Source organism: Miniopterus schreibersii (assembly GCF_964146895.1).
Source record: "Miniopterus schreibersii genome assembly, chromosome: 10".
In the NCBI taxonomy this organism is placed as follows: domain Eukaryota; kingdom Metazoa; phylum Chordata; class Mammalia; order Chiroptera; family Miniopteridae; genus Miniopterus; species Miniopterus schreibersii.
The window spans coordinates 48,972,151-48,986,398 of record NC_138110.1 but is presented as its reverse complement, the minus strand read 5'-3'; the positions used below and the strand labels follow the sequence as shown (position 1 = coordinate 48,986,398).

General features: G+C 41.0%; 1 protein-coding gene across 2 annotated transcripts in view; it reads right to left on the bottom strand.

The window, feature by feature from the left end:
• CHCHD6 (coiled-coil-helix-coiled-coil-helix domain containing 6) overlaps window positions 1-14,248 on the bottom strand; it is a 181,972-nt gene that overhangs the window by 163,955 nt on the left and 3,769 nt on the right. For both annotated transcript variants that reach the window (XM_081149946.1, XM_081149947.1), the window contains exons 2-4: window positions 6,373-6,493; window positions 2,687-2,759; window positions 633-777 (exon numbers count right to left, since the gene is read on the bottom strand). In XM_081149946.1, the coding sequence (XP_081006072.1) occupies window positions 633-777; window positions 2,687-2,759; window positions 6,373-6,493 (339 nt within the window). The remainder of the gene's footprint in view (window positions 1-632; window positions 778-2,686; window positions 2,760-6,372; window positions 6,494-14,248) is intronic.

Sequence of the window (14,248 nt, the reverse complement as noted above, 5' to 3'; positions counted from 1 at the left end):
ATGGCTCCTAACTAACAGTCTCCCATCAGTTAAATGTATTAATAACAATAACAGCAGCAATAGCACACATTCATGATGTGCCGGGGAGCACTAAGCTCTGCACAGTCACTTATCACCTCCACTGACCCCTTAGGCAATGCTGTGTATAAACATCCTAATCCTTGGCCAAGGCTCATGGACACTAGAGGATGTGCCCATGCTAACAAGGAGACAACTAGGATTCACACCCGGGCTGCCTATCTCTACAAACTTAACATCTCATTTACTACATGGCCCCAAGACTCAGTCCTCCCCCTTCACACCCTTCTGGCACACATACCACTGTAGCACTTACACCTGTCAAGTTTCAGAGCAGAACCAGGCCATCGAATGATCCAGCCCTTACACTATAGACCTGACATCCCCAGAGATAACACAGACCAGAGGTAGCAAAGTTTATCAGTACCAGAGCAAGGATTACAAGAATTCAAGCTCCTGGTCCCTAAAAATACACCCTTTCCACAAAGATGACTAGGAGGACATCGAATGGGCAGCTTGAGCCCCGGGATTCAGAGAGATCAGGCCCCAGCCCGACCTCTGCTTCCCTGTACTGCGAGAGCATAAAAGGCCAGCTCAGGAAGATATGCACTCACCAGCAGGGCTGACTTCTGCTTCTCCTCGTCAATGCTGCCCTCCCCTCCATGCAGGCATGCGCTCCAGGGTTCCTTGGTTGCCTCTCTTTCCCTCCTCAGCGCCTGAAACAGCTCATCCTGGATTATAGCCTGCTGCTGTTTATACCTGTGCCAGGAGAGACATGGGAGAAGCAGGTGCAGATATAATGACTTGGCAGAAGGTAGCCAAGAAAAAGTTTGTGCATTCACTTCAGCTGCGCAGGGGACTGGGACCTGTGGGCCAGTGGAACTCTGAGGGTGGCCAGAGAGAGTACTGTGAAAGCCCACACTGCCTGACCCTTTGGAGGTTAGGCATCAGTGACAGCCCCCAAGGCAAGGGGATTGTGATACTTTGTGACAGTGACACTTTCTCAGCCAGAACAATATAGATTAGAAACAGAAGGAAAGCTGACCACTGAGTGAGGAATCAGGCAGCCATATGCCAAATGAGAAATTCTTGGGGCAGGGTTTCAATCCCTCGCTAGTTACTCTTTAAAAAGTGGGTAGGAAGGGTAGGAAGCCCACCTTCCCTGCCTCCACTTGAGAGCTTGAAGGTTTTTAGATAGCAGCAGCCCTTTGTTTTGAACATGTAACTCTTCATTCTGAATCTGTTCCTAACCTTTTACTATTGCTGGGCTTTCTGCCCAGTAAAATAACACTAAAGAGAGAGAGAAAGCTACTAGTACTCAGATGTTGTTAGTAGTATTATTTATTATAATATAAAAAATGCACACAACTGAAATACCTTTTAACTTGACCTTGATTGTTAGACATTTGGTATAATCACACAATGGCATATTATATCATCATTAAAAAACACATTATTTGATTTGTCTATAGGTTGGATCTAAAAATTGAGAACTAATAAACTACTTTAAGCAATAAAAATGTTTATAAAGCATGTGTAACAAATGGAAAAAATTATAATACTAAGTGAAAACAGCAAAATAAAAAATTATATATGACTGAAAAAATAATCCCAAACTAGGGAAAAGAACACATTTTAAAGAAACACTCCAAAATACTAACAATGGTTGTCTAGAAATGATGAATCCATGGATGGCTTTTTTCATTTTATGTATTTTCTAAGTCTTTCATTAGCATGTATTACTTGGTCACTTTTTAACTGTCTAAAAGTATCCAAAAAGGGGGTTCAGGTTAGTTATTCTTGGAGAGGCCTCTTAGGATTAGTGAGGTGAGACTCTTAGGATATGGATCTTAATCCATCTATGGGACAGACCCACATGGCTGACCTACTGGAAGGAGAAAACCAACTGTGGCTGACACTGCGCCTCTTGAAACAAATTTACTTGGCCCCTCTGTCACAGAGGCCAGTGTCTTCAAGGGTGTTGAAGAAATTGATTGGTAACAACTAACTAGCATTCACTGAGAACTCTGGGTGCCAGGCACTGTGTGCTTTGAATGTATTAACATATTTAATCATGACAATACTCCAATGAAAGAGGTACAGGAATTACCTCCTCAGAGGCCTCAGAGAGAAACAGTGCTTTTCCATGGTCACATTACCCGTGAGTTGGAAAATCAAAATGCAAACCTGCACTCCAGGAGGGCCTCTGTGCCTTAACCACTGTTCTGCAAGCCCTGGGAGGGGAGCAGGTCCCAGTTCAGAGTACTGGCTTGTGCTGATGGGAAGTCGCCAGCATCCTGAAGCCTCGTCCATCTCACCAACTACAGTTAGAATTGTGAGGGCTCCACTTTCTCCTTCATATCTCTAAAAATATGCCTGCCTGCACATGCACACAGGCCCAGAAAGTCCAGACACTCAACTATTTAGTCCTGGCTTTTTCAAGTGAATTTTTGAAAACATTAGCAATCAACTCCCACATGCCCCTTTTGGTGTTTCTTCATCTTTAATCAAGGACCAGTACCACCTATATCATAGGGCAGTCGTGCAATCTAAATAATACAAAATATGTGAGACAAATCCTAGAGCCTTCAGGCCAGGGAAAGGTCCCCAGTGAGGAAAGATCATTCAGCCAGTACAGAGCCAGGGGTGAGCAGGCACTCACACTTACCTGTTAGGGAGATCCTCCGCAATTCCCGAGGGCTGCTGGCCACCGCCGTACCCCGACCTGGGCAGTTTGGAGTCTGCAAAGGGACGAGAAGAAGAGGCCTGTCAGCAGCACCCCAGGATAAATGGTGGTCATCCAGGAAAGGAGCTCAGGAGTGCACTCCCAGGGATGGACAGTCCCCAGGGATGGACACATCCTTGATCCAACTATTCTGGAGTGACGGCCCAAAGGCCTTCCACTCCCTCATTCTGCACCAGGACCTCTTATTGCATGGGACTGGTGGCAAGCAGAACTATTTGAGTGCAGTGTTTCAAATCCATCCCTACTCACTCTACAATTACCTGGCCCCTAGGTCATCTACTAAACAGAGGCCAAGAACAGCTGAGGAACCACTTCACGCTTTATGTTGAAAGGACAGTCTCCAGGGTCTGGGTGTGACATGGGAGACAGGAGGGGAAAGGAGGTTCCTTAAATCTTGTTTCCCTTAGTACCCCATTCTACGAATTTCTAATCCTGAATGTGGCAAACACCCCCTATTAATGGTATTTTATATATCATTTTACCTGGATCACCTCTAGAATTATTGGGTTCTTTAAGTTGTCACAGTAGGTCTACCTTTTGATGGCCATGAACTTGGAGATTTCTGAGTATTTCCAACTCACTCTACTCTCGTCACTGCTTAGTGACTCTGAGGGTTTTGTTCTTCTCCCTCCCTCAGGCTTTATACTTCTCAAACCACCTCTCAGCCAAATTTCAACACTTTTCTGTGGCCTTGGCCAAGTGTCCTACACCTCCATCACAGGCTTCTAAAAGCAGCAGTGAGTAGGACTGCACAAAATATTTTAGAAGAAGTAGGCTTTGTGAAAGAATATGTGGGGATTTGGCATTTCACTCCCAAGACCTTTTAAAGCATGCTGAACTCACAGGCTGCAGCACGCAACCCTTCAGAGTCATTTCCAAAAGTAACCATCCTATGATTCACACTTTCAGACTCTACAGAAGGATGGGCGCAGCCGAGCTCCAGCCTGCAAGGAGGGCACACCTAAGTGCTCCAGAGTAACATGACAGTTTCTCGAATGGAAATAAAAAATAGTATACTGCTGACCAGTTCTTATTTTGACATTAATGTTCCCCATTCTTACTTATTTGTTACGACAGCTTTACTGAGGTATAATTTATCCTATTTTTGCTTCTTATACAATTTTCCTTTTTTATCGCTACAAAAATATCAGTCCGTTGTAGACAATGTAAACTAATCCACACTCCCACCTTCCATCCATGTACAAGCCTGCCCTTTTCCCTGCCCCCATGGTAACTCTCATTACTTAATATGTGTCTTTGATCATTAAGAAAGTTGAGAATCTCATCACATGCATATGACCATTTGTGTACATTTTCTTTTAAGAATCTTTAAAATTTCTTTATATATTAAAACCACCAATACTCTGTCATATTTTCCCAGTTTATTATTCATACTTCATTTATTTTTTCTAAATTGTTTCTAATTTCTTATACTTACATTACTCACTTTTCTTCATAATTTAGGGTTTCTTTACTTGATGTAGTGCTTAGAAAATCTACTGATTGCACTTTTATGTACCATTGTAATTTTATGGCTTCAATTCTTATATTTAAATCTTGTATTGCCTCTGACATTTGTTTTGAGGTATGGTACAACATAAGGGTTTAATTTTAACTTCTTTTTCTAATTTGTTCTATCACTAAAATAAAAGCAAACACTGATTTTAAAAGTAGAAATATTTTAAAATTAGTCAACTTCAAGACAGTCCATTTATGCTGACTTGAAGCATTCAGAAACTCAAAACTCATACTCATCAATCATTTAAACAGCAAAACGCTTTGTTATAACTAAAACCAAATGACAAATGAGCCACAATTCTTGCTTCTTAAACTACTGAAACTTACCAAAACTGAAATGAGTGCTTCTTTTATCATCCAAAGCTAAAATTGATGTGTGCATAATATATTTTAGCAATTTTGTTTTTCTCATCACTTCTCCCTCTCACCAGTTAATGCAGTTTATTAAAATGCCCTGGGTTAAGTTTGACCCACTTCAACTCATCAGTCGGCTAAAGAAATCATGGGAGCTAGCCCTTTTGATAAAGGACAGGGTATCTTGTGTGGATTTTGAGAACATCACTCAGCCCCTTCACTAATAGAATATTCATAAAGATCTTGGGGCAGATCCAAATCCAGGTACTGATTTGCCCTAAAGCTCAGGAAGCCCTGAGGTAGACAATACAGGGGCAGAGGTGTAGAAGGCCTGGCCTGCACCCTGGCCATGAGGATGAAGTCGGAGCTCTCTGGCCACTGTGCGGAGGTCTCCAGGACCTGGCTCCTGAGCACTGCCCTGACACCTCCCCTTTCCTTCTACTTTGTACTCCAGAGATAGCAAACCGTCTCTAGGTCCCCAAACAGGCCAGGTTGTGTCATCTCTGGGCCTCTGCTGATGCTGTTCACCAAGCCTGAACCGCCTATCTATCACTGCTCTTTCAAAATCCAGTTCAAAAGTCAACTCCCAGGAGTCCTGCCCTAAAATAATGAGTCACTCGCTCCTCTGTGCTACCTTAGACTTTAAGCATGTTGCATAGTGTTGCAACATCACATGATGCATGTGACCCACAGGGTTATATGTATATCTGGCTCCTTAACTAGAGCTTTGGGTGTCTACCTGTCACTGTGTCCCAGTATGAAGCACACGTCCTGATCCCTGATTAGCTTTCAGAAAATGCTATGTTCCTGCCTTCTATAATCTTACAACTTAATAGGGAGGATTAGCAGAAAAGGCAACTCTAATGCAAGGCCACATACAATACAATGAACAGTTATCCACTGTAAGACAGAATTTATACTCCACAGTGCCATGGCTCCTCCAGTCAATTGGTAAAAAATAAAATACATCAGGTTACAAATGATAGCTAAGACCCAAATTCTCATAAACAAGTATTTATTGAGTAGAACAGCAATTGTCTCAAGACATTTTTGGTTTGTAATAGCTTTATATTTTTGTACCTTACACCTTCTGCTTAAACGTTTTGTTCCATAAAGTTTGCTGAAAGTAGTTATTTAGAGAAAAACACAAATTTCTTTATTTGTGATGGGCACCAAAGAGTAGGGAACAAATCAGCTTTGAGCCCTGCATGGATGCAAAAAGAACTCGTGGGAGGTACAGAGTGGAAGCCACTCTTAGAAGGAACAGGACGTGTAGGCCAGGTTAGAGTTGCTGAGGCTGACACCAAAGTCATCGACTCAATCCCCCCTAATTGTCCCATCTCACGTAAACCCCTACCATTCTTTGGACCACACCAACATTACTGATCATGCTTCGCTTATGAATCTTTAAAAGCAACTTCTTACAGGAGCTGTCAAACCAAGCCCTTTTGCCTTATTTTTTTACATAGAGAGAAACTGAAACAATAAGGCAAAAGTTTGGCCCCACTCACAGAAGCTCTGACTAACCTGTGCTGCTGCTGTTATACCAGACAGCATCTGTAATGCACGGAAGCCACACTCCCCTCAAAAGTCATTATCAGAAAGGAGATGTTGACATCACCCAGAAACAAACTGGAGCCACATTAGCTGTCAAATATGTTCTGACAGGTGCATAGTTTGGCACTCCTTTCACACTCTACTCCAGCTTTCCACAGAATCACTACAACCTGCCGTACCTTTCTCCGGGCCTTTAGAGGTGCCAAATGTGGAAGATGGAGGAGCAGGAGGAAAAGTCAGCTGGCCCACTTTGCAAGGCTGGCTGGGATCCTTCATGCGGTTAACCACATTTTCAGAAAGCTAAGGGAAGAATTGAAGAATGGGAAAAAGTTATATCATAGAAACCTCTGGAAATGAACACTATCCTTTATCCATGCCCCAGACTGACCACTGACACCACTTCCTTAAGACCAATTCCAATAATATAATTCCATTTCAAAACCTCCTGTAATGGCCCAGCACCTACCAGATTAGTGCCAAACCACCGTCTAGATTCCAGACCCATCACAGCAGGTCCCTTGCTGGCTCTCTAGCTTCATCTCCTGCTGCTCCCTGCCCACACCCTGCACTCGGTGGAACCCGACTTCTCACTTTTCTCATTCCCTCTCAATTCATTACACTGCTCCTCTGCCAAGATCCACCAGCAGCCCCCCACCCCTGGTACACCTCTACCGGCCCAAATCTTACCTTTCCTTTAAGGGCATCTCAGTGTCCCCTCCTCTGTGAGATCTTCCCTGATAGTACCCAAGTGAAGCAGCATTTCTCGTCTTCCTTAACATTCCCATTAGAACTCATGTGTGCCTCTTAAGGACGTACCACACATGCTACCTGCACCATCCTAATGGTTTGTAAATACCTTGAGGGCTGGGGCTTCCACTTACTCACCTCTGCGTACCCCTCAGTGCCACACATACTCATTTCACCTTAGTTCCCTCTAATGAAGACTGGATAACCAAACTTCCATTTATTTTAGAGGAAGTGAAATAGGCATGAGGGTGTCATAAAACAGTTTACTGAAATGAAATAACAAGCTAAGGATAAATCAAGAACAAAAACCCTTAAGCATTCACTTCAGTAAATATTTACTAAGTGCCTAATATGTGCAAAGCATCATAAAGCACAGTTGAGGGGAAAATGTAAAAATGACTTTAAAGAAAAAAAGCCACGATCAGTAACTCCACTTCCCAGTATCCAGCTGAGAAAAGTGCTCCCACATGTACACAGAAGTATTGGAATAGAAAAAAAGGAAAGAAAACAATATAAATATGCAACAATAGAGAACTGATTAAAGAAATGATGCTGTATACCTTCTATGAAATATTATGGAACCATTAAGAAAGAATGAAGTATGACATATAACTGTCACAAAAGGATATATGAAATATACTGCTGATTTTGCAAAGTCATAGAACACTTTGTATATCTCAATTTTGTAAAAAGAGATATACAATCATCAAAAACATGCAGGCATACAAATATAAATAGGTCAATACATGCATATGTATATTCACAAATGTGAAAATGCATTTGAATTTTCACTTATATGCATACACACAAAGATATGTATCTGTTCAGATGTTAAAGTCTAAAAGACCACATAAAAAACACAAAGTCCTGCAAGTAGGGACAGGAGCAGCTGGGGCAGGAATTTACTTTTGGCACTTCTGCATTTTAATTTTTTAGCATGAACAATTTTTTAGCAACTAAAAATAATAATAATAATAATAATAATAATAATAACAGAGTCCTTCTAGTATTTAAGATCCATGCAAATCAAATAGCTAATTAATAACACAGGACAAGAGAAGACCAAGCATATACAGCAGTGAAAGAAAATTGAGAATCTAGAAATAAACCTATTTATCTATGGTCAATTGACAAAGATGCCAAGACAATTTAATGGGGAAACAATAGTCTCTTCAACAAATGGTGCTGTACAACTAGATTTACACATGTAAAAGAATGAAGTTGAACACCTACCTCATACCATATACAAACAGATCAGAGATCTAAATGTAGGAGCTAAAACAATGAAACTCTTATAAGAAAATATAGGGGTAAATCTTTTCTTTTACTTAGGGGTTAATCTTTATAATCTTGGCTTTGGTAGTGGATTTGTAGATATGATACCAAAAGCAGGAAAAATTTAAAAAAAAAACAGATATACTGAACTTCAACAAAATTAAAGTTCTGTATACCAAACGACACAATCAAGCAAGTCAAAAGATAACCAAAGGAATGGGAGAAAATATTTGAAATCATATATCTGACAAGGGATATGTATTTAGAATATATAAAGAATTCCCACAAATCAATAATGCAAAGAAAATAATTTGATTAAAAATGGACAAATGATCTGACTAAATATTTCTCCAAAGGAAATATACAAAAGATGCTCAATATCATTAGTTATTAGAAAAATGCAAATTCAAACTACAATGGATACCATTTCACACCCGCTAGGATGGTAATAATCAAAGATAATAACAAGGGTTGACAAGGATGTGGGAAATCAGAAACCCACACATTGCTGATAACAACATAAAATAGCACAGCTGCTGTGGAAAACAGTCTGGAAGTTACTCAAAATGTTAAACATAGAGTTACCTAGCAATTCCACTCCTTGCTATCTACTCAAGAGAAATGAAAACACATGTCTACACAAAAATTTGTATATGAGTGTTCGTATCCATAACAGCCAAAAAGTGGAAACCACCCAAATATTCATCAACTGATGAATGAATAAGTAAAATGTGACACATCTATACAATAGAATATTTAGCCATAAAAAAGAAATAAGTACTGACACATGCTATAAAATGGATAAACCTGTAACCATTATGCTAGGTGAAATAAGCCAGACACAAAAGGCCACATACTATATGATTCTGCTTATTTGAGATGTCTAGAATAAGCAGATCTCCAGAGACAAAAAGTAATTAGTGGTTACCTTGGACTTGGGGGACTGGGGACTGATAACTAAAGGGTAAGAGGTTTTTTTCTGGGGGGTGGAGGGTGATAAAAATGTTCTAAAAACTATTGTGATGATGTTTGCACATATCTGATTATTCTAAAAACCACTGAATTGTACACTTTAAATGGGTGAATTGTACAGTATGTAAATCACCTCTCAATAAACCTGTTATAAAGAGAACCAAAAAAAAAAAGTGAGCAGTCCAGACCGGATGTCACTTAGCAAAAGCAAGATATCCTAAGGAACGTACACCTGTGTGTGTTCCTGAGGGCAGGAGCAGGATTTGGACTGAAGAGAAGCGACAGTGTGGGGAGGGGGAAGGGAGGTAATCTTGCACAGTGCTGGGCTGGGCACATGGGAAAGACACACAGCCAGCCAGAGACCGGTATGCTACAGGCACACCGGTCTCTGGAAGGTGTGGATTGAAAAGGTGGACTTGGATGGAGCTGGTACCGACAGGAACTTCAAAGTCAGAGGACTCAAACAACTGTGGGCACTGCTGAAAGTTTCTGAGCCAGGGAAGAGCATAGGGGGTGTTTTTGGAAGGTGAATCAGCAGTGTCACAGGGAGCACACTGGAGTGGGGAGCGTGCCCTTAGTCACGAAGTGACAAGGGCCTGCGGCAGCAGCAGTAACATGCAGTAACAGGCTTTTTGTCTGGTGCTACCTCAGTGGTGAGGAACAAAGGAGAGCACAGAGTTAAAGAAAAAGAAGTTCTGATCTTAGGTTAATGGAAGAGCTTGAGGGAGAATGACAGAAAGGGGCAAATCAAGAAAAGAGAGGCCATTTTGAGAAAATAGCAAATTAGCTTGATTGTAGATATAAAATCTCAGGTTATAAAAGGTAAAGAACCCTTAAAATCCGCTGGCTCACTCACTCCTTTTTACAGCATAACAACTAAAGCCTGTAATGAGTCAATGTTTTGGAAAGTCAAGAGTAAACTCTGCAGTACAGTCAAGTGCCCATTTCTTGCTCAAGTCAGCTACACAGAGGGTCAAGGTGGGACCCCTGATTGGGTGTGAGGCGACAGCAAGGCTGAGATGGAATGATTTTCCAGGCAGGCAGGGACATGGAGCTGGCATTCAAGAGTAAATCTGCATGGAAAAAAGATTTGGGTGTCCCAAATCTTTTGTGTGCTAGAAGTGGCTTGCAAGACCTCATTTTTTAAAAATATATCTTTATTGATTTCAGAGAGAGGAAGGAAGAGGGAGAGAGATAGAAACATCAATGATGAGATCACTGATTGGCCGCCTCCTGCACACCCCCTACTGGGGGTTGAGCCCACAACCCGGGCATGTGCCCTGACTAGGTATCGAACAGGTGACCTCTTGGTTGATGGGTTGATGCTCAACCACCAAATCACACCAGCCTGGCACAAGAGGTAATTTTTAAATTTTCAGAAGTTTTGCAAGCTGGTTGACTTCATAACCAGCTTGAAACTGGCCACGGATATTTTTTTTGAGACCTGGTACTTTTTTTTAATTCAAATACAGTTGTTCTACAGCATAGCATAAATTAAAGATCAAACATATACATACATATCAGAGATTTAGCTTAAAAAGCCACAGAAATCAGCAAATGCTACAGATCAGGGCACTGTCTTGGGAGAAAAGCCAGGTGTTAAACACATACCAGCACACCAAGAGGCATCGCTCCCCTCCTCCCTACCTCATATCCCAGTGGACTCTCTGAGATGTACCAGCCTCTGAGACGTGGGAGGGAGGAGAGCACTGAGTGGTCCTGAAATCCATGTGGGTATGGGTGATCAATGTGTGATGTGCATGAAACAGGCAGTCCCCTTGGTAATGGTCATGCTGTAAAGGGTCATGTGACCAGGAAGAACAGGTGCTGGCACACTTAGAAAGGAGGCCCTGGGGACCAGGGGAAGTAGCCTGGCCAAGGACAACATAATTCTAACCCATTTTCCCTCAGCAAGTACTTGTTTGTTAAGTACCCACCGTGTGAGAGCAATGTTCTAGGAGCAGTAGGTGAAAGAAACAGCAATGGAAGAGACATGGTCCTTGCTTTCATGGAGCTTACATTCTAATGGGAGATGACACAATAAATAAGTAAACAATTTTACAAATAAGATTTTGACCATCCAACATAAGATAATCTAAAACAGTTATAAATCACACCATTATTTTTACATAGCCTGAAGACAAAAACACCAATGAAATTACCATTCCACCTGTTTTATGACATCCCTATTTCAGAGATGTTAAAATGTGTCTTAAAAATCAGTGACGTATGGTAGTGATAAGTGCTAGGAAAGAATAAAATGCAATATTGCAGTTATGGAATGTATGCAGGAAGCCACAGGCATTGGGAAAGACCTCTTAGAGGAGATGACACCAATGTTAAGACTCCTGCCTCCACATTTACATCTTGAGATCCAGGAGAAAATGATCTAGTTCTAAGCAGAGGAGAGGATAAGTACAAAGTCTCTGAGAAGAACTGAAGCTGGCATGTCCAAGGGCCTGACAGAAGGCCACTGTGTAAGAAGGAGAATAGGACCAGATGATCAGGCCAGAGAGGCAGGCAAAGGCAAGACCATACACCCTGGCAGATGAAAGTTAAAAGCTCATATCTGCTCCAAGGGCCAGAACAGCTACGGTGCGGTTCTACACAGGTGAGTCACAGGCTCTCATTTCCTAGTCCCAGTCCAGGTGGTATCATCTGAGCCATACTACTTGGTGAGTGACGGGTTAAGGAAAACATTGGCATGCTTCTTGTTGGCAGTAAGAGATTTGTAATATTTTTTAATGTTGCTACAAAATAGAGCAAGTAATATTTTTAATCAACAAATATACATATACACACAGTAGTCATGTGAGAATAAACACCATCTGGGCAGTGCTCCCTGTACCAACAGAACCAGAATGGAGGCCTCCAGAGCCAGACGGGTCTGGAACTCAGTGATGAGGCCCACTGGTCATTGTGCCCTCAGAGCTGGCTTGAAAAAATTAGATATCTCATGCAAAAAAAGATGGATTTAGATCAGGGTTCAACAAACTCTAGTGCTAGAGCCAAATCCAACCAAATACTTGATGTTGTAAAGAAAGTTTTAATGGAACATAACCACACCCATTCATTTGCATATTGCCTATGGTTGCTTTCAAACTACAACGGCAGAGTTGGGTAGTAATGATAAAGATCTTCTAGTCGGCAAAGCTAATGTATTTATTATCAGATTATTTACAGAGAAATTTTGCCTACCTCTGATTTAGAGCCTTACCTCCCAACAAATGCAAAAATTAATTCAAAATGGATTACAGACCTACATTAAAAAGTCAAAACTATAAAACTCTTGGAAGAAAACAAAGAGGAAATTTTCCATAACCTTAGATTAGGCAGAGATTTACAAGATATGACACCAAAAGCACAATCAATAAAAGAAAAAAAAATGATAAATTAAACTTCATCAAAATTACAAATGTTTGCACTTCAAAGACACTACTAAGAAAATGAAAAGACAAGCCACATATTGGGAGAGAATATTTGCAAATCATAATATGATAAGGAACTAGTATCCAGCATAAAGAAATCTTTTAACTCACTAATAAAAAGACAAACAACCCAATTAAAAGTGGGCAAAAGACTTGAACACACACTTCACCAAAGAGAATATATAAATGGCAAATAAGCACATGAAAAGATACTCAACATGATTAATTATTAGGGAAATGCAAATTCAAACCACAATAAGATACCATTTCACACACACCAAAATTGCTATAATTAAAAAGACAAACAATAACAAGTTTTGCTGAGGATATGGAGAAATTGGAGCCCTTAGATATTGTTGATGGGAACGATGTAAAATGATACAGTCACTTTAGGAAACAGTTTGACAGTTTCTTAAAAGGTTAAACCTAACACTCATCAAATTCATAAACAGAATGTCCCAGCAATTCTACTCTTAGGTATCTACCCAAGAGAAATGAAAACATATGTCCACCAAAAAACTTGCACATAAATGTCCACAGTGGCATTATTCACAATAGTCAAGAACCAGAAACAATTCAAAGTCCTTCAACTGGTGACTGGATAAATGAAATGCAATACAGCCATACAGTGAGATACTATTCATCAACAAAAAGGAAATACTGATACATGCTACAACATGAATGAACCAACACCAAAAACATTGTGCTAAGTGAAAGAAGCCAGCAGTAAAAGATGTATGAGTGCATTTACATGGGATGTCCAGAAAAGATAAATGCATGGAGGCAGAAGGATTAATGGTGACCTGAGGCTGGAAGTGGGAGTGGGGAGTGATTGCAAATAGGCACAATGAATCTTTTTAGGTCTTGCAAATGTTCTAACATCCTATTGTGATGACAGTTGCTCAACTTTATTAATTTGCTAAAATATCATTGAAATGGTGAATTTTACATATAAAATACACCTCAATGAAGCTGTTTAAAAAAAAGAAAGAAAAATCACTATCATCAGCTACAATCTTTGCAAAGCCCTACTCCTGATTAGAGAAGTAGAAGTAGTTACTCCTGCAGTGTTGCCTCCAGGGTAACATGTAAACAGCTCTCTCTGGCATTCAGGGCCCTTTACGTGTCTGGCCTCATCACCTTGCCAATGTTCCCCAACATCCCAGTCTGTGTGGCTACCACGCACATAAGTGATGGAGTTGGAACGTTTGAGCTTCCAGCTCTACCACTAACTCACTGTGACCTTGGGTTACTTCACCGCCTTGAAACTGTTTCCTCACCTCTGAGAGAGGGATGATATCTCAGGTCAGCGTGGGCAATATCTGAGATACTGCTCCTAAAACACTCAGCAAAGAGTAAATATGTGCATTTCTCCTGGCTGGCTCAGGCACATCTTCCAAGTCACCTCCTCAGAGCAGCATTAACTATCACACCTTGAGCAGGTGGCCCCATTACTCTTTGCATCCTTTGTTTCCTTCATAGCACTTGCAGTTTTTTTATTCCTTTGCCTCTTTTTTCTCTCTTTCTTTTGGTCTGTCCTCCCTACTGGGCGGAGGTCTCCATGAAGGCAGGGACCTTATGCTTTGTCCCTTATTGTCTCTGCAAACCCAGGCCCGATGTCTGGCAAGTCACA